General features: G+C 38.3%; 2 protein-coding genes across 10 annotated transcripts in view; both read left to right on the top strand.

Annotated features, from left to right (window-relative positions):
* Gk5 (glycerol kinase 5) overlaps positions 1-6,816 on the top strand; it is a 79,422-nt gene extending 72,606 nt beyond the window's left edge. Inside the window, exon 16 of the mRNA XM_005328073.5 lies at positions 258-6,816. Coding sequence (XP_005328130.4) covers positions 258-406 — 149 coding nt within the window. The 3' untranslated portion in view covers positions 407-6,816. The remainder of the gene's footprint in view (positions 1-257) is intronic.
* A 9,086-nt stretch (positions 6,817-15,902) lies between these two features.
* Positions 15,903-27,882, top strand: part of Tfdp2 (transcription factor Dp-2) — a 161,985-nt gene continuing 150,005 nt past the window's right edge. For 6 of the 9 annotated variants that reach the window (XM_078043438.1, XM_078043435.1, XM_078043437.1 and 3 more), the window contains exon 1: positions 15,903-16,043. The gene's annotated coding sequence lies outside the window, so the exon portion shown is untranslated. Of the gene's footprint in view, positions 16,044-24,318; positions 24,375-27,882 lie in introns of all 9 variants that reach the window. The other 3 variants (XM_078043433.1, XM_040269895.2, XM_021728284.3) reach the window with 2 other exon arrangements.

Here is a 27,882-nt window from a genome sequence, read left to right as displayed (position 1 = left end):
TTGCATCCATCTAAAACTAAATAAATATTTTAAAAAAGTGATTTGATGTCATGCCTCTCAGAAATAAAGCTTAAAATTAGAAAACAAAAGATTTTAAAATATTGGTGTATTTATTCCCAGAAATGGTCAAAAGTAGCAAACTATTTTGGATTGTTTTAAAATAGTAATTTTTTCCTGTGGCACAACTCATGTTTGTGAGTGAATTTTATGGACTCATTATTTGCCTTAAAATCTGAGAATAATTTTTTCATCTGTAGGGTTTTGGACTGACAAGGAGGAACTAAAGAAATTGAGGCAAAGTGAAACGGTTTTCAAGCCGCAGAAGAAATGTCAAGAATATGAAATGAATATGGAAAACTGGGTCAAAGCAGTGAAACGCTCCATGAATTGGTATAACAAGACATAACACTAAATGAAACAGTCAAGACTGTAGCCGGCTGGTGGATGCCACCTGCAGATTACAGTGCTCAGGGAGGATTGGTACCACAGGGACCACAGAGAAGATTCAAAATGAGCTTCGCAACCTGGGAGAAAAAGTGTTGCTCTTAAAAAACAAAAACAAAACCAACTAAAAAACACTAACTTTTTTTTTTTAATCTTGGTAAAACTATAAGGCAGCAATACCTCAAAACTTCGTCTTCAATTTTCTAGCAAATTCCACAGGACTTCAGCCATTTCCAACTGGATTTTGACAGTTATGAGCCCTCCTCTTTTTTAAACTGGGTCAGTGGTACATGGAACATAATTGTTTAGCATCTGAGAGCTAATAATGCTAGGTGAAACACCATTCACATTTTGCTCCAAATTATCGGAAAAATATTTCTTTAATTCTTTACAACTAAGTGGGCCAAACCAGGCATATTGGAGCATACTTGTAATCCTGTCTATTTAGAAGGCTCAGGCAGAAGGATCACAAGTTCAAGGCCAGCCTCAGCAATTTAGAGAGACCCTATCTCAAAATGAAAAGGGCTGGGATGTAGCTCAATGGCAGAGCACCCCTGGGTTCAATCCCCAGTACCAACAAAAAGAAAGAAAAAGAAAATTAAGTGGGATATTTGAAATCCATAAAGCTAAAAAGAAAGAGTGACTGAGAAAATATGGAAGTTTAAAATAATAAAAATTCAAATGTAAAGCCATAATTTTTCAATGTCATATCCAAATATGAGCTCAATGTGCCCTTCTCAGAAAAGCTTATTATTGAGTCAATTTTTTCCTTTTTTGGGCATAAAGATACTGCCTTAATTTTTCTTTGTCCAGCCAAAATCTAAGCATTCTTTATATGTGGAAAAGCACTGGAAAACTAATTTTAGTTAATGGACTGAAATGTATAATGATTTTTAAGGTACAGAAAAATATCTTTTAGTTTCTTTCTCAAAGAATATTTCTTTCAAAAATTCTGGGTGAAGTATAACATTCTATTTTTTTTACAAAATGCAGGCAGTTAAAATACATCTTGCCTTTCTTCTCCTGTTCTTTATCTCTCTTAGTTATTGAGATGCTTACATAGTATCTTTTGGTTTTATTAAGTGCCTAATTGATAGATTTTAATTTTTAAAAGGTGCCCTAGTTTATTGGCAACTTAAGACTTGCCTTCATGGTGGTATTTCACTTGTTGGTGTCTCATTCTGATGTTTGTCCAGCCTACTCATCTCTCTGAGCTACATGCAGTGGCACGTAGAATTGACAGGAGTGCATTCACAGTCACAATTGCCCTTCCAGCCACAGAGCTGGAGATCCACAGAGAGTAGCAGACTTCATTGCTCCCACTGTCAGATTTCATTGCTAGAATCAATGTAAAGGAGAAACCCTAGGCTGAGTATGAAATTGTCCTAAGGCAGCTGACCAGCCCCCAAACCGTTTTTATATTATTTGTCCCTGCCTGCATTTGGGGATTTGAATTTGCAAGAATGAATGAATGAATTTCCCTTTTTATCAAGATTTATTACATACAAGTCCTGTATGGTAGAACTGGCTATTGTGCAATAATGAAAGTGGGGGAGGAACTGTTCGGGGAATCTTCTTATTGATGCCATTTTTCTCCATTTGAGAATCCAGTTGATAGACTAACAGTTAAAGTGCATTTCTGCAGTTTCCATTTCCATGACCTTCAAGTATCTCTTTCAATGACTAAATGCCCCTGATGGAGGCATTGTAGCAAATACAAGGTATCATTAGCTCCATGAAGATTTGGATATTTTTTTGTTAAACAAAGATGGTTTGGGGGCTGGGGTTGTGGCTCAGTGGTAGAGCGCTCGCCTAGCACGTGTGGGGTGCCATGTTCAATCCTCAGCCCCACATAAAAATAAAACAAAGATATTGTGTCCAACTACAACTTAAAGAACAAAAACAATATTTTTTAAAAAGGATGGTTTGGTTTACTGTAACAAGTCACAGCTCTTTATGTAGATAATATCTTATTATTTTTGTTCTTTTTACATCCTTTTTACAAAGTTTAGTGGCCAATTAAAGGCTTCTCTACCAAAATTACATGAAAACTGCTCTTGTTGTGTTAATATTTCCTTTGGCTTCTGCTTCTCAGTGGGTGTGATTTCACGGAAATGATTCTGTCTTTTGGATTAGAATATACTGAATTGTAATATTATTCCTAAAAATTTGGTTCATTTCTTCTGCACATTCTTCTTTCTCAACATTCAATTACAAAACAAAGGAGAAATACCTTTTAGATAATATAGAAAAATAACTTTGAATATCTCTTATTAGAATTGAACTACTCCTTGAAGATCAGTTGCTAATTTTTTTTCTTCTGAGAATCTAGAAACTAATCTTTTATTTGTAGTGTTTCTGGCTATTTTTAGTGACATGATTTAGTAAATCTTTTGTCATATTTAACCAATTCAGTAATAAGGTGATATTTGCTTTTGTGGTTATAAAAACAATTGATAATGAAAGTCAGTTGAGTGGGAAAAAAATCACTTTTTCCATCTGTCAAGTTTACTTTCCATTTTTATGCTAATATTTGAAAAAAATTAAATGTGCTAATGTTCCTCAGCATGTTTTATTTTCCCATAATGGATCTATCAGATAGTTTTAGTTCTTAAGCAGTCTCTTAAGTTCTTAAGGAGGAGAATGTTCCTGTACAGTCCATGTTAAAGTGGTTCTAATTGCTTTTATACTATAGAATTACTGAGTTTTAAATCCTTTTTATCCACCCATGACCTGGGCTTGCACTCTCAGCATTAACATTTTGGACTGGATAGTCTTTGTTCTGGGGTACAGTGCTGTGCATCAGAAGAGTATCCCCAACCTCCACCCTGTCGCTTCCAGCATCCTCCTCATAGTTGTTATGGCCAAAAAATGTTTCCAAACACTGCCACCATGGGAGGCAAAATCACCCCCGTTGAGAACCACCAATGTGGGCTAGGAGAAGAAAATTGAAGACTCCGAAATAGAGTATCATACTCCTGTTCTGATGCTTGGGGGACCCTCACAATATAATAATTGTCCTTTAAAATTTTTTTTTTGGTGTTACTAGGGGATCAAACCCAGGGCCTCCATCCTGTTAGGCAAGGACTCTACCCCGGAGCTTCATCTCCAGCTGGTGATTGTCTAATATTTTTACCCGCTCATCACTACCGCAACCTTTGCAGACTTTGTGGTCTTAATCAGTAGGTCTAGGACTTCAGTTTAGAATTAATGTATTCTACAGACCATCTGCTACTTGATCTGCTTTTTTGCCTCCCTTTCATCTCCGAGCAAGAGATGACCACTCTCTTTTTCTGCCTTCTGTGGAAACCTCCAGACTGGAAGCTCTCTGAAAGCAGGAGCCACATCTGTTTGTTTCTTTCTCCAGAGTTTAACACTGTGCCTTCTTGTTTGTGAGATGAATTTTTGCTTTGTTTTAAAGTGCAACTTTGATTGTATACATATTTTATCTTTGATGTTACATACTTTTGTTGATACGGAACCGTTTATATTTGTTAAAAGTAAAATATGTCTCTGTTGAATTGATAACTTTGTTATAAGAGCTAGAATCCTTGTATTGTTTATTTTAAAATACTTCATATGTCCGTGTATTTGCAAATGTATTTTTATATAGATGTACACCCATAAATACAATTATATTTACTCTTTTTTTGGGGTGTGTTGGGGATTGACCCCAGGGCCTCGTGGGTGCTAAGCAATACCCTACCACTCAGCTGCTCCCTCAGCTCTATTAACTTTTAAAGGTATAATTCAAGCCTTTCTAGTCACAGGGTTTATATGTTTGGCTGCAGATGACTAACAGAGATTAAATCATAACATTGCCAAACACTTAAGTGCTATAGGAAAGGAACTTCAGACATAGCCCTTTCTGCAAGACACACTGGGAACTAGTCTTTAAAATAGTACAGCCCAGGAGGCTGTCAGGAATTTTATAATTCTTTAAGGTGAGAGAAAGCTGTGCTCCAGGGTCCTTTAGATTTAAGTGATTCTAATGATTCTAGAGTCATCCTAGAGATAGCCTAAAGAATGCCTGAATATACCTGGAAGGAGTCTGAATCCCTTTGGGAAATTTAAATCATGTTTTTTCAAAGAAGAGTTAAAAACCCCTAGCATACCTTGGATCTTTAAGACCTACCTGATTCCAGAATCATCATCTCAAATTCCCAAAGCCAGGCCATCTGGTTCACAGGAGTCAAAAATGGGTAACTCTAAACTGGTGGGCAGGGTGGTGCATACCTGTAATCCCAGTGGCTAGAGAGGCTGAGGCAGGAGAATCATGAGTTCAAAGCCAGCCTCAGCGAGGACAAGATGCTAAGCAAGTCATAAGACCCTATCTCTAAATAAATAAATAGAGTACAAAGTAGGGCTGGGGATGTGGCTCAGGGGTTTAATGCTCCTAAATTCAATCCCCAGTACCCCTTCAAAATGGGTTACCCCCCAAAATAAAGTAGGTAACCCAGAATTGTAGGTTTTTTAAGTTTTGGAGCCTCGTAACCATAAATATTTTGGTGCCAGCATCTAAATCACAGGGTATACTGTCACTATATTCCCATAGAATCCTTGGCCCAAGAAGAATTCAAGAATGATCTTGGGTATAGAAAAGATAGAGACATGAGCCTGCAGAATCAAATGTTTCTGAAATTCTGTTCTTTTTCTACTGTTGTACCTCCTTTACTATAAATTTGTTATTAAGATGACTATGTCTAGATAGATATTATACTGTATAGAGGAAAAATGTTAGAGGGACCCCACCCTAACTAATTCTTGGGCTGAGGGTATAGCTCAGTGGTAGAATGCTTTCCTAGCATGTACAAGGTCCTGGGTTCAATTCCCAGCACTGCAGAATCTTTATGAGAGACACCAAACTTCCAGTATGACTGTACCATTTTATATTCTTACCCATAACATGTGAGTGATCCAGTGTCTCCACATTCTTACCAGCATTTGTTACTGTCACTTTTTAAAATTCAGCTATCTTCATAGGTATATAGTGATATTTCATTAAGGTTGTAATTTGCAGTTCCCTAATTTGAAATGCAGTTGAATATCTTTTTATGTGATTTTTTTTTGCCATCTTTGTATCCTGTTCTGTGAAATTTCTGTTCGTATCTTTTGCCCATTTGTCAATTGGATTGTTTACTAAATGAGCCATATCTTTAAATATCTTTTTTAAAGTATTTTTAAAATCAGTCCAGTAACTTAAGAAGCCACTAAGTAGGATTTTTTTAAAAAAAATAATCCAAGGCAAAGTGTATATAGCATTTTGAACATGATTTTATAATATCCTGAGCAAAAGCTCTGGATAACAAGTTCTGTTCTGTACTCACTAGAGTGTGGTACTAATACTGTGAGATAGCAGAAACATTTCAAAGATACCTTTACTTAAAATGTTCTGTGGAGTGTACAGGTACATACTTTCTACATAGCTACCATCATGTTTCTAACCTTTTATACATAAAATCAACTGATTTGTGTAGAGATTTCATAATGACTTTGTAGAAAGTTAATTAGAAGTTTTCCTATTTGTGCAATATAGTAAATATAAATCCCAATTCATATGCATAAGTAAATTTATATTATTTTTCTGGTATTCTTTATGAATTCATGGTTTTATTAAATAGTCATTGAGAATCTCAAACCATTTTTAAGATCAATAGACAAAAAATCAAGGGATGCATGGTAATACAGATATTTTTCATATGCATGTAAAATTTACTTTTTTGTTTATTTTAACTTGTAGATTTAAAAAAAATTACGTGGGCATTTTTATTAAATATTTTTTCCCACTTTGGTTTCTACACATTAAGAAAGTCACAGAGGGAAGCCCTGGGTTTGATCCCCACCAATGTGAAACAGAAAGTGACAGAAATAAGTACATTTACTACAGCAGTAATTCTAAATAAATATAGGCTTCATATGGTTAGGGAAAAAAGGGGTTTATGAACTCTTGCTTCTTTAGGTCCTCTTTAGACTTATTATTATATGTTCTACGTTCTCACATAAAGGAAATTACTAGAGGAGAGGGTTAATTCTTTGTGATGGGGGAAATATAATTTGTTGTGAAATTATACTGTATTTTTAAATATCTAGAAAATTTTTAAATAATTGGGGGGACTGGGGATATAGCTCAGTGTTACAGTGATTGCCTAGCATGCCTAAAGACCTGGGTTCAATTCTTCAGTGCTGCCAAAATGTAGCAAAGATTAAAAATAATTAGACGAAAGGCAATTCATATACTAATGTGATAGGATAGGCCCACTAGTTGTTGAAATCCTTTCTGAAAATTATAATCTAAAATGATTTGGGAAACTGCAATGAAACAGTGAATGATTGATCTATACATGTTGGAATATTAAAGCCATTTTAATTTTGTATGTGTCATTCTTTGCTTCAGTTTGCACACATTTTGTAACATCCAAATGGTGGAAGCTTCAGTGGAGTCTCTTCCTAGCTGAGCCCATGGTATCATTTTGTAGTAGGAAATTTTGAAGAATTATAAACATTGAGATATTTGAAGAAAGGCAGGTGTTTCATTATTATTATTATTTCAAAGTAATATCAGTCTGATGAAGAAGACAAAGAATCGAGACATTATGGAGGTGATTATGAGCATTATGTGGAGCGGGTTCTCCTGAAATTTGATCGTATTACAGCAGTTATCTTAAAGAATGGGTTTTATTTAAAAGAATTTGTAGGGAAAAAGGAAAGATGATAATATCACATAATAATGGACTTTTTTTTTTCTTTTTTCTGTACTGGATATTTAACCCAGAGGCACTCTACAACTGAGCTACATACCCAGCTCCTTATTTATTTATTTATTATTTATTTTGTGACATGGTCTTGCTAAGTTGCCAAGGCTGGCTTCAAACTTAACAGTCCTGCTGCCTCAGCCTCCTGAGCTGCTAGGACTACAGGCCTGTGCCACTGTGGCCAACAATAGTGAACTTTTTGCTATTTAGAAAAACAGATAACTGATTAAGTGGTAGAGATTATAAAACAAATATATTAGATATGCTGAATTACCTTTCTCCCACTCCACCACTTGGGCAAGAGCATTTGCACCTAGATTAGGGAGATGGGATTGTAGATTCTCATATTCTCTTACCCAGACCACAGGAGCCTTGTCCTCTTCCGAAAAAGACGCTGTCACCATCTCAGTTTCATCACCAAACACTGCCAACCATAGAGAAGAGGTTGAAATTATATCTACCTGGAAGCTAACAAGTCAGCTTCCCACAGTTTCATGGATTCTGACAAAGATAGGAGCCTCTTGGGTCAGAGATTAAGCCTGTTATTACTCATGGCATAGCAGGCATCAATTATCTTCATATTTACATCTGTTCTCCTTGCTTCCCAAGCCCTGCATGGAAGAATCCAAGCTGCTGTGCCTGCAGTGTTCTGTGGTACAGTCAAGGAGCCTCAGGCTTAGAAAAACCCCAGTGTTGCCAGGCATGATGGCCCACACCTGTAAACCTAGCAACTCAGGAGGCTGATGCTCAGCAAGTTGTGAGACCCTGTCTCAAACTAAAAATGAAAAGGGCCGGGGATTGTAGCTCTGTGGTAGAGTGCCCCTTGGTTCAATCCCCAGTAATACTGGGGGGAAAAAAGCCACAAAAACAAAAAAAACAAGTCATTTGTAATGTGATGATAGTAAATCTGCTTAATGCTTACCCAGAGGAAATGACTTTTATTGTACTGGATAGTTAAATAAAATGTCCCTCTGCTGTGTAGGGAGACACCACCTCTATGTCACAACAAAGGCCACTGTAGTTCTAATGTCAAGTCAAGTAGAAATGAGATACCAATGTAGAATTGCCTCTTGATTGTGGCAATTTTCATGTATACACATACCAACACTCATTTAAATACACACAGTTTATTTTATGTCCATTAAACCTCAGTGCAACTGGGGGGAATGCTTTAAAGAAAAGCAGAAGTTCATGGCTGGTACAGTTGCACATGGCTGTAATCCCAGCAACTGCAAAGGCTGGGGCAAGAGGAACCTAAATTCAAGATCAGCCTCAGCAATTTAGAGGGATACTCAACAATTCAGTGAGACCTTTTCTCAAAATAAAAATAAAAAGGACTGGGGATGTTGTTCAATCCTCAGGACCAAAAGAAAGGAAGAAAGAAAAGCAGAAGTTCAGATCTCATCCCAGTACTAAGAAATGAGAATCTGTATTTTAATAAAATCCCCTTGTATTTTTTTTCAACTTTTTTTTTTTTAACTAAGAATTGAATTCAAGAGCATTTTTTTAAATTTTGAGACAGGGTTGCTAAGTTGTTTAGAGTCTCTCTTAAGTTGCTGAGGCTGAATTTGCAATCCTCTCACCTCAGCCTCTTGAGTTGCTGGGATTTTAATCATGCACCACATGCCCTGCTCAACTTTTTATTTTGAAATAATTTTAGACTTACAGAAAAGGAGTAAAAAGTACAGAGTTCCCCCTTCACCCCGCTTCCCCTCATTGACATCTCATATACTTGTGTAACCACAGACAGTTACTCAAACCAGGAAATTCAATGATACAGCAATATTAACTAATCTGTAAGCCTTATTCAATTTGATGTTCTCTAATGTCTTTTGAATTCAGAATTCAATGCACACCCCACATTGCATTTAATTTTCATGTCATCCTAAGTCTTCTCCAATCTGAGACAGTTCCTCATTCTGTCCTCCGTAATGTAGACATTTTTGAAAACAATTATTTTGTAGAATGTCCCTCAACTTTAGCTGTTTCAATGTTTTCCTGTGATTAGATTAAAATATTGCAACGTTGTCAGATTACTGCAGAAGTGATGTGTGGCCTTCGGTTCTCCTATCATGAATATTTTATGAATTATTATGGTTATTAATCTTGGTCACTTGGTTAGAGTAGTATCCGCCAGCCAGGTTTTTCCACTGTAAGGTTGCTATTTTTCCCTTTGTCATTAATAAAAATATTTTTCCCCCCAGTACTGGGGATTGAACCGGGGGGTACTCTACACTGAGCTATGTCCTGGTGTGCCACGCCCCGCCATCAACCTTATTTCATTTATTTTTTATTTTTAGAGAGAATTTTTTAATATTTATTTTCTAGTTTTCGGCGGACACAACATCTTTGTATGTGGTGCTGAGGATCGAACCTGGGCCCCCGCATGCCAGGCGAGCGCGATACTGCTTGAGCCACATCCCCAGCCCCCAACCTTATTTCAAGACAGGTTCTCCCTAAATTGCTGGCCTTGAACTTGCAATCCTCTTGCCTCAGCCTCCTGAATTGCTGGGATTACAGGCCTGGGCCATGCATCTGGCTTGTCGGTGGATATTTCTTACCTACAACAATCACTTCTGTGGTATTTTTGCCCAGTAATGGTGATTTTCTATGTCTGTGGTCTTTACATTTATTCCCTGGAATTCTGTACAGAAGAACTGTCTCTTATCCTGTATTACTCGGTTACCTCAGTATGGGTCACCTCTTGCCCCATCTCATGTCCTCTTGGTCCACCTTTTTCTTCTCTTTTTTTCTCTTCCTCTTCCCGCTCCTTCTTCCTGCTGGGGTCTGAACCCTGAGCCCTTCCACATGCTAGCAAGTACTTCACCACTGAGCTGCGTGGCTGGCCCTTGGTCCACCTTTAATCCCCTTGTTGCTGCAATCACCTGCCCTGGTGAACCTGATAGCATCTTCCCTCGTTTCATCTTCTGTTTTCTAAGCTGAAATTTCTCTGCCTCTCAGAATACCTGTCTGAACCCATTCTGACATTTTCTCTCATGTTCAAACCTGAAAGTGCTAGAGGGTTAGCACTCTGTGGGGCAACCTTTAAACCGTGGAGAGGGGAGCCAGGATATAAATATGCTCCTTGTCCCTCCAGCAGAGGGTTCTGAGTTGTGCTCTTCTCAGCTCCTCAGAGAGTCCCCTGCAGGATTGAGGGTCAGTAGCCTTCAGCAGTGGTTATCTCTGTAACACATCCTTGGATTGGTTCCTCCTTTGTGTTTCACACTTGCTATCCGCCCCCCCACCCCATGCCTGTTCTTTGGAATCATCTCCCAATATAAACCAACAGCATGAAAGAATTTGTGTTGTGGGACTGGGTACATGTCTGTAATCCCAGAAACTCTGGGGCTGAGGTAGGAGGATCACAAATTTGGAGGCCAGCCTCATCAGTATAGTGAGGCCCTAAGCAGTTTCACGAGATCCTGTTTCAAAATAAAAATAAAAAAGGGCTAGGGATGTGGCTCAGTGGCAGGGTGCTGCTGGGTTCAATCCCCAGTATCACCACCACAAAAATAAATAAATAAATAAATACATAAAAGAATTTGTATCAGATGTTTGTGGAGGAGAACAAATTAAGACCTGTGCCTTACCAGTTGTTATATATTTTGACTTCCATCCTGTACATAATGTAAGATCCTAGGGAAGTATGAAGACATGTATAGGAATTCATAGCATCAAAACGGCAGGGGGCATTGTTAAAAATACCAAATATCAGGCTGCGGTTGTGGTTCAGTGGTAGAGCCCTTGCCTAGCATGTGTGACTCACTGTGTTTGATTCTCAAAACTGCATATAAATAAATTAATGAAATAAAGGTCCATCAACATCTAAAAAAAATTACCAAATATCTAGCAGTAAAGGAGTATATTATATAAGTGATTATTTTGACATCAATGAAAATGAATACTCATTTTTATGCTTCCAAGATAGATGAATGTTGGCCAAAAAATAATTCGCAGATGAATAATACATTTTGACCTTAAATATATAAAGTTCAAAACCATAAAAAAATAAGCGGGATATTGTTTAGAGGTATGTACACATGGGTTACAATTATAAAGTAAAACAAGGAAATTACAAACAAAATTCAGGATGCTCATTTGGGAAGAGAAAGTCATAGGAATTCAGAAGCGCACATGAGGCTCTGATGGTGTTAATATTCTGTTTCCCAAGCTGTTATATGAGAGTTCATCATTATTCCTGTTTTTTTTTTATTTTTCAGTATTGGGAATTGAACCCAGGGGCACTCTACCACTGGGCTATATCCCTGGCTCTTCCCGCTTTTTTTTTTTTTTTTTTCTCAGTACCAGGGATTGAACTCAGGGGCACTTAACCATTGAGCCACATCCGCAACCCAATTTTGTATTTTATGAGACAGGGTCTCACTGAGTTGTTCAGCACCTCACTAAACTGTTGAGGCTGGCTTTGATCCTCCTGCCTCAATCTCCCGCTTCTTGAGCCGCTGGGATTAAAGGCATGTGCCACCACGCCCCCGCCTCCCTGGCCCTTTTTTATTTTGAGAGAGGATCTTCCTAAATTTTCCAGGCTAGCCTCTAATTTGCAATCCTCCTGCCTCAGCCTCCCAAGTCTCTGGGATTATGGGCATGTACCAAGGTGTCAGGCTCATTACTCCTTATAACTCATACTTGCTTTATAGTATTTTTAGGATGAACAAGATATTTTATCCAAAAAAAGACTTTAGGTTTGATATTAAGAAGAGTTAGCTGGACATGGTGGCACAGGCCCATAATCCCAGCGACTCAGGAGGCTGAGGCAGGAGGATCAAAGGTTCAAAGCCAGCCTTAGCAATTTAGCAAGGCCCTGAGCAACTCAGTGAGACCCTGTTTCTAATAAAATATTTAAAAAAAAATGGTTGAGGATGTGGCTCTGTCATTAAGTGCTCATGGGTTCAATCCTTGGAACCAAAAAGAAAAAAAAAAAAGGGGGGGTTTACTTTTATGAAGGGTAATGTGGAATTGTTGCTATAACAAAAATCCTGAAATGAACTAGGGTGGTTTTTTTGCTTGAGAAAATTCCAAGGCTTTGATTTCATTCTGTGCTATTTGGTGATTAATCTTTGCATTGTAAGACTGTTTCTGGAAGACAGGACCCAGATTTAACACTTTTCAGTGTTATTTATTTTTTGCGTTAGTCACTAGGTGGATTGAATGTAAAAAAAGGATGATTTTTTTTGAGAGAGAGAATTTTTAATATTTATTTTTTAGTTATCAGCGGACACAACATCTTTGTATGTGGTGCTGAGGATTGAACCCGGGTCGTATGCATGCCAGGAGAGCACGCTACCGCTTGAGCCACATCCCCAGCCCAGGATGATTTTTTTTTAAACAAAATCATATCTGGAACTATTTTGGCAATGCATATCTTTCTGCATGTAAAATGGTGTCAGTAAGGATCTTGCTACTCCAAGTGTCATGTTTGGCTGATGAGCATCCCTTGGAAGGTTGGTGGAAATGCAGATGTGGGACCCACCTTATTCTGTAAATTTTAATAAGAATTCCCTAGGAACATTAAAATTTGAAAGGCACTGGCCCAGATGTCCTATACCTTCACCTGCACCAAGCAGCCTCCAGCAGGAGCTGGAAGCACATGGAAATTCTTGAAGTTAACTGTAACATATCTGTCTTTTTCATAGCCCTCTCTTTGCTGGCAATTATGTGGCTCACATGTTTACAATTAGGGAAGACTGTATATAGACTTCTTTTTCCAAACATACTAGGCTGCAGCACTATCATCCATTCAATAAGGAAGTGTAAAACCTATCAAGCTTCTCTTAAGCCCTGGGGATCTGTTAGAAAGGCAAACAGAATTTTCTGGGAAAGGAGCTGGAGTTGGGGAGTTGAGGGAAGCTTTTCTGGAGAAGTGTTTAATTGTAGATGAGAAGGCATGGTAAGTGAGTTGTGGGTGAATTGGGGGATTGTTCCAAGCACCAGGAATACCAATTAATGGTGCTCTTTGGACATTTGTGTTTGAATTTCCAATTCCTTGCACAGTTCTTGGCACACAGTAAGTGCTTAATAAGTGTTTGCCAAATCAATAAGTGTGCTGTCACACTTCAGACACCTATTCTCTAGCATTATAGATGACGGAAGCTTTATTTTCCTTTTCAAAAGAAATAAGATACCTTAGTTGAAAAAAAAGAGAAGGAAGACAGAAAGCTGATTATTGTGTAAACTGCTAAGCTGAAACCATGAGTGGGAACGGCAAATTGATTTACATGAATCTTCCCTATAGCAACTCAACAATTTATTCTGTTCTGGAGAACTTTCAGTTTTTGGCTTCAAAACCAAGCTGTTCCTCCTTATTCTGAATTTCTTGGCCTGCTGTGAAACTAGCATTTACTGTCTTTTACAGCATACCCTGATTAGGTCATGGAAATTCACAGCTAGATCAAACTAGTATATGGAAAATTTGAAATTTTCATTGCCCATTTTACTCTGTGGCATTGGAAGATGTTATGAAATGTTGACTCTTAAATCATTTTGTCAAAGGCAATGTTACAGTATGATAACTGCCATAATTTAGGAACACTTACTATAGGCATTACATAATAAAAGCCTCATATTATCTCCGCAAAATAGTAAGTTAAACCATAGGAAAATTGGCAAATATCAATAATTTTATGTTTCAACTTACTGTTATCTCCAAGCTTTCATTTTAGAAAAAGGTGAAAGGTAGCTGGGTGTGGTAGTGCATACCTGTAATCCCAGCCACTCTGGAAGCTGAGATAGGAGGATGGTGAATCCAAAGCCAGACTCAGCAAAAGCAAGGTGGTAAGCAGCTCAGTGAGACCCTGTCTCTAAATAAAATACAAAATAGGGCTGGGGATGTAGGTCAATGGTCGAGTGTCCCTGAGTTCAACTCCCAGTACCCACTCCCCAAAAGGGTGAAAGTTAATCCCAAATGGGCATAACTTCAAAATTTAGTACTGAGTTTTCTGTATAGATTAAGAGGAGGACTTACAGGTCCTCAGCAACACCCACTCCTTTCCCCTCCTTAACCCAAGGGTTTTTTGTGTCTACTTTCATTATGGTTATTGATACATCATATTGTGGTAGTTTATCTCCCCTACTAGATTTGATTCCTTGAGGGTGGAGGTTTTTTTTTTTTTTTTCCTGCCTTGTTAATTTTCATATCTTTAGTGCCCAGGGTGATATAAGTGTTGAATAAACGATTTGAATATAATGCCTTAACTAAATTTCTCTCGGTAAAACTAAATAAATCCTTATTGATTTATGACTGGGAAATGCAGTCACTCCATTGGGGATTTTGCATTTCAGAGTCAGCCAGTGAAGGACTGCCTTTGGCATTCTTGGACCCTGAAGACTTAGCCAATGAGCAATGGTGCAGAAACTGTCTTTCCACCCTACTCCACAGGGAGGTCCAAATGTGCTCTTCTTGTCTTCCTCACTTCCTTTAGGTATCCACTTAAATAGCACTTCTCAGGGTTGCCTTTCCTCATCACCCTATTTAAGAATGAAGCTCTGCTTATTTTTTTTCATGGCACATATCAGCATATAAGGGAGTTTTAATTTTGCTTATTTCTTTTGCATATCATCTTTCTCACCTTACTAGGATATAAGTTCTATGAAAGTAGGATTTTTTTTTGTCTCTTCTTTTGTCTTCTGATGTACCCCAGCATCAAGAAATAGTGTTTGGCAGTATAGAAGATCTATAAAATTTGAACGGATTGAAATTAGAAAGATCTAACTTATCGTTTTAAAGTTGGCCTCTTCCATGTCACTCACATCTGAGCCTCCACAGTGAGGCTCACACAGGATGTTTCACACATGCAGGAATGGACAAAAGCTTTAATAGGGAATTAAAGATAGGAATTTGGTGGGGGTGGGGGGAGGGTGTGTGCGGCGACGTTCTCTTCAGCTTCCAAGTGGCACCAATTACCTTGTCTAGTTTGCATCTTAAAAACTTACTTGGATAGTTAAGAACGTCCACATCCCCAGTGATCTCTAATCCACTGTCTGCATACATTTCAAGATGCCCATTTGAGTCTAAGCTTGGCCTCACTTCAGGGTCACCCATTCCCATCCCCCTTCTCGCTGCTCCCTTGGGGTGACCCATCAAAGGCCTAGGGACCGAGAGTTAACCGCCCCAGTCCCCTTCTTTTCAAGAGGAATGGGATTTTCCTCCTTTGGGGGATGGTTGGAAAAGAGATTCACACCTTGGAGCCGAATGGGGATAGTGGGGGTGGTGAGGAGGTAGAAGGTGGAGAGGGGGCAGGGAGTGTTTCCAAATTTCAGGTTTCAGGCGGGCAGAAGGCGGCAGGGGTGCTAGTGACCGGCCGAAGCCGGGTATCCGCTGGGTCGCCCCAGAGCCGGGGAACTGGGGGCCGGCGCCCAGCGCGAGAGGTCCCGCCCTTCATCTCGACCCCTCCCCTCTTTGGGAAGCCTGGGGGCGGGGTTTGTTTACTCCCTGCACGCACTGCCGTCCTGGCCAATCAGTGGGAAGCGTCGCCTTGCGTCACGCATCCCGAGGGCCAATCGGCGCTCACTGTGCTGCTCCGCCGCCAAAGCTTGCGCGGGGGAAGCAGGGCAATAGCTCTGTCGGGTGAGGGCGGACGGAGTCGGCAGCGACCTCGGCTGTGCAGCCGTCGCTGCCTGGCACACGGGGCGCGCCCTGACCCTTTCTCTTTGGGTAGGCTCGAGGGCGCGCGCTCGGTAGGGGCCTCGATCTCCGGGCCTCTACCCGGCAGGCCACGGATTCCCCACTGCCGCCAAGTGCGGGCGCCAGAGGAGCGGCGGCGCCAGAAGACGTGCCCCAGGCTCTGCCGGACCGGCTCGCGTGGCCGCCTGGTCCTGTGCATCCGAGCGGCGGTAAGGTCCGGGGAGAGGGCGCGGGCCTGCTTGCCGAGGCCCTTTGGACCCGGCGCGGCGCCTGCATGGGCAGGTTTCTCTCCCTGAGCCCCGGGGCCTCCTCGCCACCCCAGTCGCATCTGTTTATTCCCACGGGTTGTTTCAGGCCTGGCCTAATAACCCGTGAGTGTGGACGAGAATTGGAAGCCTGAGAGGGTCACCCACTTACACACACACACACACACACACACAGCACATTAGAGGAGGTCACGTCCCTGATTCACGCCTGGTGGAAGAGGGGAAGGGCTGCTTGCTACTTTCTCCTCGGAGGAGAAGGATGGCTTCTGAACCTGGTTTTCTGACTTTTCTTCCTTTCCGGACCCACAAGCCTCCATCTGTCTCTGCCAGGTGTTTCTTAGAGTTCTAAAGCTTTGTGTGTCTGGAAGAGCCTCCTGTACTCCCAGAAGGGAACTTTTCTCTAAAGTAGAGGATCACTTTTTGGGCCCAAAGAAAGACCTTTTGAAAAATTATGGAAAACTGTGATCTTTCTCCATAGAGCTTATCAAGATTTTCGTAGGATTTCGCCAAGAGACTGTACAACGAAGTGAATGCACGCTCGGCCTGTGTTACCTTGCATTTTGTGGTCACAGTTTGTTCAGCTGTAAAATAGTAGTTCCTACCTATGTGGAGGGGGGAGGGAGTCAAGGGACTCATCTATGGAATGCGCTTGCAACTGGACTCGCCACATATTAAGTGCCCAGCATGAGTTAGGCATTTTTATTATTAACTACAGAGGATGCTAGTTCAGAAAAGGACTCCCCCCTTTGTTTCCCTTCTCTTTTGAAACTGTTAACAGCCTCATTCCGTTTCCATATTCATTGCTGAAAACTCCTCAGTCCTTGGAATACTTTTCCTCATTCCATTTCCGAGGCTCAGACTCCCTCTCCTACTTATCTGCTTTCCTTTACCAAATCAGTAACTGATTCTTCCCCTGCCCCACTCTCCCCCACGTCTTGTGTTTTCGTTTGATTTTTACCCACCTGATTTTTTCCTGGGCCATTGGTTTTCTCTTAATGCCTTGAAATCCCCCATACCTAATAAATGTAGTTGAAGTTATTCATTTTGCACGGCAAAATCATGACTTTTTCTCTGTTCAAAATTAAAATGGTTTAACTCATCTATGTTGCATCTGCTTTTTCAATTTCATTGGTTAGCCTGTAAATTTAGCTAAAGCTTTATCGCTGTCATATTACTATACTTAATCTTAATGTCAATGTTCATTCTCAAGTAGCACCAGGAGAAAAATGCCTAGACCCCAGGTTCTGTCACACTTGTGTACTGGCTCTGAATGTATTTGTTATTTATTAGAACATCTTGTGCCTGGAACTAGTCGAGTCTAATGGCAGATGTGGTGTCTGTAGCACTGTTCTGGCAGTGCACTTGCCCAGCATCACAGCACTTACATTTTTAAGAAACCCCAATACTTTTTGAACTCTTACTTTTCAGGGTCCCCCCCCTCGTTTCTAGTTTAATTAAGAAAGACATTGGAATTTTCTAGTGTGTAATAATTTTGTGATAGAATAATTCCTCCCCCCCTCACTCTAGTGATAATGTGTAGTCCACATAGCACGTGGCAAATTTTTCCTTTCAGCTAACATTTTTAACTGAGCTGTGTGCCCTAAGCACTGCTTGAAATGGGATGAATGTCTTTTTTTGTCATCTTTTAAACTTATTGATGTGTGTATCATAATGGATCTCAGAAGAAACTAGAAAATGTAGATTGAGACTCTTTTAGGTATAATGGATTTTAAAGATAATTAAATATACTTGCCTCTTCATACTTGAAGCTTTCTGTTTTAATCTAGGATACATGACTCTCTGGGTGTGGGTCACAAATGGATTTAAAAGTAGGTTTGTGAACCTCTAGAAATATTTAGCAAAATTATTTGCATTAGTATGTTTTTCTGGAGAGATAACTCATAGTTTCTGAAGCAGAGATTTGGACAATTCTAATTTATATAAAATTATTTCTTTTATTGAATTGGAAGTTGTATCTTTACTGTATATGTTTAGCCTCTTCTGTATTTAAGATTTGAGATATTTGAAGATATTTATATTTCACTCATTCTTTTCTTCTCTGGACAAATATTCTCAATCTTTTTTTTTTTTTTTCACATTAAAGTGAAGTGAATGAATCCTCAGCCTGTATTACCTTGAATTGTACTAGTGATTGAACCCACAGACACTTTACTACTGAGTTACAAAATTACTTTTAGTTTTGAGACAGGGTCTTGCTAAATTGCTTAGGGCCTTGATAAGTTTCTGAGGCTGATTTGGAACCTGAGGGCTTCCTGTCTTTCCAGTTGCTGGGATTAGATGCTTGTACCACCATACTCAGGAACAGTCTCAGTTTTTTGTTTTTTTTTTTTCCTTTTTGGTAGTGCTGGGGATTGAACCCAGGACTTTGTCCATGCTTGGCAAGCACTCTATCAACTGAGCTATATTTTCAGTCCAACATTTTCAGTTTTAACCTCTTCTAATGACTTTTCTGACATTGTTTTCATTTGAACCTCTTCATGGTACTGATGGCTTTTTAAAGAGTTTATTTAGTTCATTCATATTCTTATAAGTATGGTACACCAAATTAGGTATTAACTAGTGTAGAAGATCTTAAATTATTTCTGTTTTTTTGTTTGGTGCTGAGGATTGAACTCAAGAGTGCTTTTCCACAGAGTTACATCTCTAGTCTTTTTAATTTTGAGACAGGGTCTCTCACTAAATTGCTGACACCAGACTTGAATTTGTGGTCCTTTTGCCTTAGCCTTAGCCTTTTTTTTTGGTTACGGGAGATTGAACTCTGGGGCACTTGTCCACTGCTACATCCTCAGTCCTATTTTGTATTTTATTTAGAGATAGGGTTTCACTGAGTTGCTTAGTGCCTTTTGCTGAGGCTGGCTTTGAACTCACAGTCCTCCTTAGCCTTCAGAGCTGCTGGTATTACAGGAGTGTGCCCAATTTGCCTTAGCCCTTTGATTAGCTGAGCTACTCACCCGGGGCTTCCTCTCTGGTATTATTATTATTGTTATGGTACTGGGCTATTAATCACTCACTGAGTTACATCCTCATGCATTTTTTATTTTTCATTTTATATGGGGTCTCGCTAAATTGCTGGGGATGGCTTTACAGGTGGGCACCACAATGCCTGGCTCTGGTTTTAAAGAAGGTACTTCAAAACCAACGACTGGGGAGGTTGAGGCAGGAGGATTAAAAGTTTAAAGCCAGCCTTGGTGATTTAGTAAGGTCCTAAGTAACTTAGTGAGACCTTGTCTCTAAACAAAATATAGAAAGAGCTGAGATGTGCCTCAGTGGTTAAGCCTCCACCTGGGTACCAAAAAAAAAAAGGCGACCACATCACACTAATTCACAGTAATGTACTGATTAGGAAGATAAATTGTGGACTAACCTTCTTGGGTTTAAGTTCTGCCTCTACAGTTTATTGACTGAACAACCTTGATTTAATTATGTAACATTCTGAGTTTTAGTTTCCTTATATATAAAATGGGGTTAATAATAGTACTTCTCTCAAAGGGTTGTTTTAAAAATTAAATTAATATATATGTAAAGAGTTCAGAATGTTCCCTGGTATCTAATTGTTCTCTCTGTGTGTAACATTATAACTAATTTTATAGTCACCTAAATTTCTTTGGGTTGTTTTGGTCATGCTTTTCTAATTTTTTTTTTCCAGTGCTGGGATTGAATGTAGGACCCACTACCCTCCTTTCCCCAATTTTCAGTCATGCTCTCCTAATTATTATTATTATTATTTTTAATACTTTTATTTTATTTATTTTTCGTTTGTTTTTGTGTGTTGCTGAGGGTCGAACCCAGGGCCTCTCACGTGCTAGGTGGCGAGCGCTCTACCTCTGAGCCACAACCCCAGCCTCCTCTCTTAATTCTTTAATGGAATCTTTTTTGGTAGAGCTTTGCATTTATCTGTATTAAAATTTTCTTATCAGAATGTTTCCATTTAATTGACATTTTAAAAAAACCATGAGTTGGTCATCCAGTAAATGCCAAAACGTGTTTGATAAACTGGGAATTTGATAATGCTGGCGTTGCTGTTTTGCAAAACTTTATGAAAATGTTGATTACATAGTACTAAGAGCAGAGTTCTTGCCTTTCTGAAGAATGATAAAATTTTTATTTAATTCTTTGGTTCAGATTGGTTAAATTTAACCAGTTTATTATGATGCACCTTAAATATTTCCAAGTTTTTACAAGAAATATATGAGGAACCTTGACAGTTGATTTACTAGAATTCAGATTTTATATACCTGTTTTGTTTTTAAATTTATATCTAGGGCTGGGGATGTGGCTCAAGCGGTAGCGTGCTCTCCTTGCATGTGCGGGGTGCTGGGTTTGATCCTCAGCACCACATAAAAATAAAATAAAGATGTTGTGTTCACCGAAAACTAAAAAATAAATATTAAAAAAATAAAATAAATTTATATCTAGTCAACTTAGTAACTCAGAAAAAGAGCTTTAATTTGTCATTACTTGGCATTAATGAGACCATACTACTTTCCAGTCATGTGTGTGATTACTATTTTTTCTAAGTGTTCATGAACTTCTTTAAATAATGATTCTAGAATCTTGACGGGAATTTCATTGAATTTCAGTGATCAGTATTTGGCAGGATCTCATTTCTCTTTTTTTTGAACAACAGTACTATATTTTCTTGCCTTAGTCTTCTGTCAACCTCTCTTGATCCCATAGTATCTAAATGAGTGCTAACTACTCTGTGGAATTTTTATCTGGAGCAATATATCTTATTGAAAACTTGCTTAAGAACACTAAGAGACTATTTGTCTTCTCATTCATATTGAGCTTTGGTTTCTATTAACTCCCATGCCCATTTTGTGTAGGATTCTAAAGCTAATTTATCCCTTCCAAGCTGAATAGATTTTTCTTGATAGAGATGCCTGAAGCAAAAAACTCATCTAGGTCAACTTCTTTCCATTCCTACTGTTGTTACCGTGGTCTGGGCTCTTTCCTTTTTTTTTTTTTTGGGGGGGGGGTAGAATTAGGATTGAACCCAGAGGCGCTTTACCACTGAATTACATTCCCAACCTTTTTCATTGTTTTAAGACAAGGTCTTACTAACTTGCTTAAGGCCTCACTAAATTGCTTGAGGGTAGCCTTGAACTTATGATCCTTCTGCCTCAGTTTGCTGAGCCATTGGGAATACAGGAGTATACTACTGCACCCAGCTATCATTTGTTTTTTTCTTTTTAGTTGTAGTTGGACACAATATCTTTATTTTATTTATTTATTTTTATGTGGCGCTGAGGATTGAATCCAGGGCCTCGCCTGTGCTAGGTGAGTGCTTTACCACTGAGCCACAATCCCAGACCTCATTTGTCTTTTTTCTTTTCTTTTTTTAAAAAAATATTTATTTTTTAGTTGTAGTTGCACACAATACCTTTATTTCACTTATTTATTTTTATGTGGTGCTGAGGATTGAACCCTGGGTCTCGCACGTGTGAGGCAAGCGCTCTACCACTGAGCCACAACCCCAGCCCTCATTTGTCTTTTTTCTTTAATTTTTTTAAAATTGTAGATGGACATAATACCTTCATTTAATTTATTTATTTATATGTGGGTGCTGAGGATTGAACCCAGTACCTTACACATGCTAGGCAAATGCTCTGTCACTGAGCTATAACCCCAGCCCCCTTTTCTTTCTTTTTCTTTTCCCCTCCATCCCTCCTTTTTTTCTTCCTTCCTCCCTTTCTTTCACCAGGGATTAAGTCCAGGGGTGCTTAACCACTGAGCCATATTGCCAGCCCTTTTTATTTTTTATTTAGAGGCAGCGTCTTGCTAACTTGATTAGGGCCTTGTTAAGTTGCTGAGGCTGGCTTTGAACTTGTGATCCTCCTGCCTCAGCCTCCCAAGCCACTGGCATTGCAGGTATTCACCACCATGCCTGGTTTATCATTCCTTTAAATACTAATAATTTTAAACATTATTAGTATTTTTTTTTTTTTTTTTTTTAAAGAGAGAGTGAGAGAGAGAGGGGGACAGAGAGAGAGAGAATTTTAACATTTATTTATTTAAGCTCTCGGCAGACACAACATCTTTGTTTGTATGTGGTGCTGAGGATCGAACCCGGGCCGCACGCATGCCAGGCGAGCGCGCTACCGCTTGAGCCACATCCCCAGCCCCAACATTATTAGTATTTAAAAAGATATTTTGTTTTAGTTGTAGTTGAACACAATACGTTTATTATATTTTTATATGGTGCTGAGGATTGAACCCCGTGCTCTATTGCTGAGCCACAACCCCAGCCCCTTAATTATTTTTTTTAAGATCTTGATGGAATTTTATTTTATTCATTTATTTATATGTAGAACTGAGATTTGAACCCAATGCCTCACACATGCTAGGCAAGCGCTCTACCACTGAGCCACAATCCTAGCCTTTTATCATTCCTTTTTTCAAAGGACTACTGTAATAGCTTTCTATTGACTTGACTTCCAGTCTGTCTCCTGTCTTTTTAAAGTCTTTTCTTCCCTATTGAGATAATAAATAATTATCTAATTAGAATTTTAATAATTTTGAGTCCTTACCCCAACTCTCTTATTCTGTTTTACCTTTTGTTTACTACCTTTTAAAATTTAAGCCTATGTGTATCTGCATCTGTGTGTGTGTGTGTGTGTGTGTGTATGTATGTGTATTCCTATGTGCCTGTGTGCCCATGGGAGGGACTGAACCCAGGGCCTTGGGCATGCTTGGTGCATGTTTTGATACTGAGTTACATCCCCAGTCTCTCAAGCCCTTTTTAACCTTCCTATTCTTAGGGATGGCATGAAGCAGCACCCAGATTGAAGGCATAGAAGGATGGTGGCTCCCCACCAATGTTCTTTGGTTGAGTCACTCCACAGACATTTAAGAATGTTTACTATATTACCAGCACTTTATGAGATGCTGAGTTGACAAAGGGGCATGATAAAGTGTCAGTCCTCAAAGAGTCCTATATGCAAAAAGGGAGAAATTAGGTTTTGTTTTTTTTTTTTTTTTGTACTGGGAATTGAATCCAGGGATGCTTAACCACTGAGCCACATCCCCCAGCCCTTTTTAGTTTTTATTTAGAGACAGGATATCAATAAGTTGCTTAGGGCCTTGATAAGTTGCTGAGGCTGTCTTTGAACTTGTGATCCTCCTGCCTCAGCCTCCTGAGCTGCTGGAATTATAGGCATGTGCCACTGTGCCTTACTGAATTGTATTTCATTTAATTGGTTGTGTGATTATGAGCTTTGCGATTTTATTATGTGATAAGCATATTGTGAATAGAAATAAGTATGTACTTAGATAAGATGTATACTGTTAAATTTACTTCTTCTTTGCAACATAAATATATCATTTTTTGTAAGGCCTATATGTCCTCTGGCTACATGTTATTATTTTTTGGTTTACATATGACATTGGAATGCATCACAATTCTTTTTTTTTTAATATTTATTTTTTTTTAGTTTTTGGCGGACACAACATCTTTGTATGTGGTGCTGAGGATCAAACCTGGGCCGCACGCATGCCAGGCGAGTGCGCTACCGCTTGAGCCACATCCCCAGCCCTAAGAAGAAAGGCAATTCTTATCATACATATAGAACACGTTACAGCTTCTTTTATTTTGCTTTTGGGTACTGGGGATTGCATCCAGAGGTGCTTTACCACTGATCAACATCCTCAGCCCTTTTTTATTTTTATTTTGAGACTGGGTCTTGCCAAGTTGCTTAAATTGCTGAGGCTGACCTCAGCACCCCCAAATTGCCGAGATTACAGGCATGCTCCTGGAAACAAGTTCTTTTGATTATTAAAAAAATTATAAATAGGGGACTGGGAATGTAGCTTAGTGGAAGAGTGCTTGCCTAACATGTGTGAGGTCCCGAGTTCAATCCCTAGCACCAGAGATGCACAAATTATATGGAGGCTAAAGGATATCATGAAATGACGTGAAATGTTAAAATTGTTACTAAAGAAGAAAAAAAAGCTAAAAGTGTTCCAAAAGGTAAAAGATTAAAAATATAATAGTAATGTTAGTCACAGAGCAGGAGTGTCATATCTAGTAAAACCTTTGTACTTCATAGTCAAAGATGCTGTGGTCAAGGATGCTGTTATGAATAGGTATTTGGGCATATCTGGTAAGTTGGGTATGTAACCAGAAATTTAGTGTAATTGAAAACAGTAGTGTCTCTATCATCAAATAGAAAATATAGCACTTTATTTTTAATTCTAGGTTTCCCTTGAAGCTTTCTCACGAACTGCTAAGCAAAGCTTTGTTAGACCGTCTAGGTATGTATATAGGTATTACTGTTTACGTATAAAGGTTTGTCTATATGTAGGTATGTATGTGTGTAATACACACACAGGCCCACACACATATAAATTTAGTAATTTTTCCTGTAAGAAAGAATTTAATTCAGGTTATTTTTTATATTTTGATATGGGAATTGAACCCAGGGGTGTTCAACCATTGAGCCACATCCCCAGTCCTTTTTATTTTGAAATTTTGAGACAGAGTCTCACTAAGTGCCTTGTTTAGGGCCTTGCTAAGTTTCTGAGGCTGGCTTTGAACTTGTGATCCTCCTGCCTCAGCCTCCTGAGCTTGCTGAGATTACAGGTGTGTACCACCACACTCACTGAATGAAAAAGAACTCTATGATATTAATTTAATTCACTAATCTTGTAAAACATTTTCTGATTTTCTTTCTCATTTTTAACTACTGCAAGGGTATAGTAATTTTCAGAACCATCCAGTTAGTTATTAGATTCCTACAGCAGTTGGCAGAATGTATTGTTTTCATGTTGTGATGATGGTGATTTGGTGAATTTTGTAATTGATCTGTATCTGTCTTAAGTAACTAGTCTGCTTTTGGTTAAAAAAAAAAAAAAATTCCCCCCCTCTGCAGAACTAGGGAATGAACCGAGGAGCATTCTTATCACTGAAGTACATCCCCAAAATTAAAAAAAAAAAATTATTTTGCGACACGGTTTCACTTTTATTCCTACTTTCTTGAGTGTTTTTACCATTGAAAGGTGTTAAATCATGTCTAAGATTATTTGTGTAACAATGGAAAAGGTGAACTTTTTTTCCCCCCATGGTGCTTGTGATTGAACCTAGGGCCTCATGCATGTAAGGGAATTGTTCTTATAATGTATGCTGAAGTCCCAGCCCTTTAAATTTAATTTTATTTTATTCTTTGCAGTGCTGGGAATTAAACCCATGGCCTTAATATGCTAGGCAAGTGCGCTACCACTGAGTTGCATTCCCCAGACCTTAAGTTTTATTTTGAGACAGGGTTTCTGTTGAACTTATGATCCTCCTGCCTCAGCCTTCTAAGTAACTGGAATCACAAGCATATGCTGCTGTAGTTGGCTTGGAATATTTTTATGTGTAAAATATGAACAAAATAGGAAATGCTCACAGTTTATATTTTCTTTTTTTTAAATACTTTTATTTTATTTTATTTATTTATTTTTTAAAATATGGTACTGAAAATAGAACCAAGTGCCTCACGCATGCTAGGCAAGTGCTGTACCACTGAGCCATAACCCCAGCCCCTTACAGATTATTTTTTTCTGATACTAACTGTATGTGAATCTTATTGGGTCTCATAGCTCTCCAGTAAGGCATTTTTAATTTATTTTTACTCTTAGCTCTTTCACAAATTCTCATATTTCTTCAAGAAAACAAAACAGGTGCTAAAGATCAGGAAAGGAAGTAGATCAGTTGTGTTTTCTGGGCCTACAGTCTTTTTTTTTTTTAACCACCTGAATTAATATTTGGCTGTTTTCAATTTGTTAATTTCTGAAAGTCTTTCTCATATTTTTAGTCCCATAGGTAAAACTATGTTAAATGCTTTTTGGAGGAACCACTATAGATTTAAAAAATTTATTCAAGTAATAATTATATGGCTTGATGAATTTTCATTAACTAAATGTATCTATGTAGCCATCATCCTAGATCCAGAACCAGACTGTTACCATCTCCCTTCTTCCCCATGGGAAGTTTACTGACTTCTTTTTTTAATTTTTTAAAATAATTTTTAGTGTCAATGGATCTTTATTTTATTTATTTATATGTGGTGCTGAGAATCAAACCCCATGCCTCACACATGCTAGGCAAGTGCTCTACCACTGAGCCACAAATCCAGTTCAAGTTTACTGACTTCAAACAGTATGAATTGATAAAAAATTACCTCTATATAACCTTATCTATTTTTCGTTCTTTTAATACTTATAATTTAAATTGATTAATTATTGCTCTATTTTTAAATAAAATATTTTTATTTTTTTAGACTTACAAGAAAGTTGCAAAATAGTATAAAGAGTTAAGTAATATTTGCCATTCATTTATTTAATGTTAGCTGTTTTATATAATCATAGTAGAATCATGAGCCATATAATGATGTTTCATGTAACCACAGACTGCATATATGATAGTGGTCCCATAAGGTTGTAATGAAGCTTAAAAATCCCTACTACTTAGACTGTTGTAGCCATTATAAATATTATGGTATAATGCATTCCTCATATGTTTGTGGTGAAGCTGCTGTAAAAAACCCTACTACTATGTGTGCTGCTAGTCATATGAAAGTATAGCGCATAAAATGATGTATACAGTACAATACTTTATAATAAACAACTTTGTTACTGCTTTATATATTTACTATAATATACTTACTATGTATAACACATAGTGGTTGCCAATAAACAACTGTTACTGACTTGTGTATTTACTGTACTAAACTTATTATTTTAGAGTATATTTCTTTATTTAAAAATGGAGTTTGCTTGCTATAATGCTGGGCACAGTGATATATGCAGGTAATTCTAGCAAGTTGGGAGTCTAGGGTGGGAGGATCACAAGTTGAGGCAAGTCTGGACAACTTTAGAGAGAACCTGTCTCAAAATAAAAATAAATAGCCGGGAGTGGTGGCACATGACTATAATCCCAGCAGCTCAGGAGGCTGAGGCAGGAGGATCATGAGTTCAAAGCCAGCCTCAGCAACGGCCCTAAGCAACTCATTGAGACCCTGTCTTTAAATAAAATACAAAATAGGGCTGGGAATGTGGCTCAGTGGCTGAGTGCCCCTGTGTTCAATCCCTGGTACCCCTGTAAAAATAAATAAATAAATAAATAAATAAATAAATATATATATATATATATATATATAGATGTAGAGATCAATTGTAGAGTGCCGCTGAGTTCAATCCCTAGTACCACCACCACCAAAAAAAAAAAAAAAAAATTGCTGTAAGACAATATTCCTTGTTATGTTGGCAGCAGCCTCATACACTCATGTTTATTGAGTCTCTTATGCTTATTTAATCCCATGTTTTGTTCATCATAGCTCTAGGAGCAATAGGCTATGCCATATGTATTCATGATATAGCCTCCTGTGGGAGGCTATATAATTTAGGTTTGTGTGATTATAATCTATGATGTTCACACAATGTAATAACCACCTAATGACACATTTCTCAGAATTATTCCTTTTATCAAGCAGCATGTGACCGTATAATTATAAAGGGTAACATGATAATATACAGTATTATTTACTAAAAATTCAGACCTGATTTAAATTTTACCAGTTTTTCCACTAGTGATATTTTTCTGTTCCGGGATTCTAAGATCTACATTACAATTACTTTCTCCTTAGTCTTTTCTTTTTCTAATAATACCCTTTAGTTTTTCTTTGTCTTGCATGACCCTGATACTTCTGAGATTATTGATCAGAATGTCCATTGTTTTTTGGTTTGTCCAATATTTATGGTATATTTTGGTAAATAAAACAAA

Source organism: Ictidomys tridecemlineatus, chromosome 3, assembly GCF_052094955.1.
Source record: "Ictidomys tridecemlineatus isolate mIctTri1 chromosome 3, mIctTri1.hap1, whole genome shotgun sequence".
Taxonomy (NCBI): domain Eukaryota; kingdom Metazoa; phylum Chordata; class Mammalia; order Rodentia; family Sciuridae; genus Ictidomys; species Ictidomys tridecemlineatus.
This window is presented reverse-complemented; position numbering and strand designations above follow the sequence as displayed.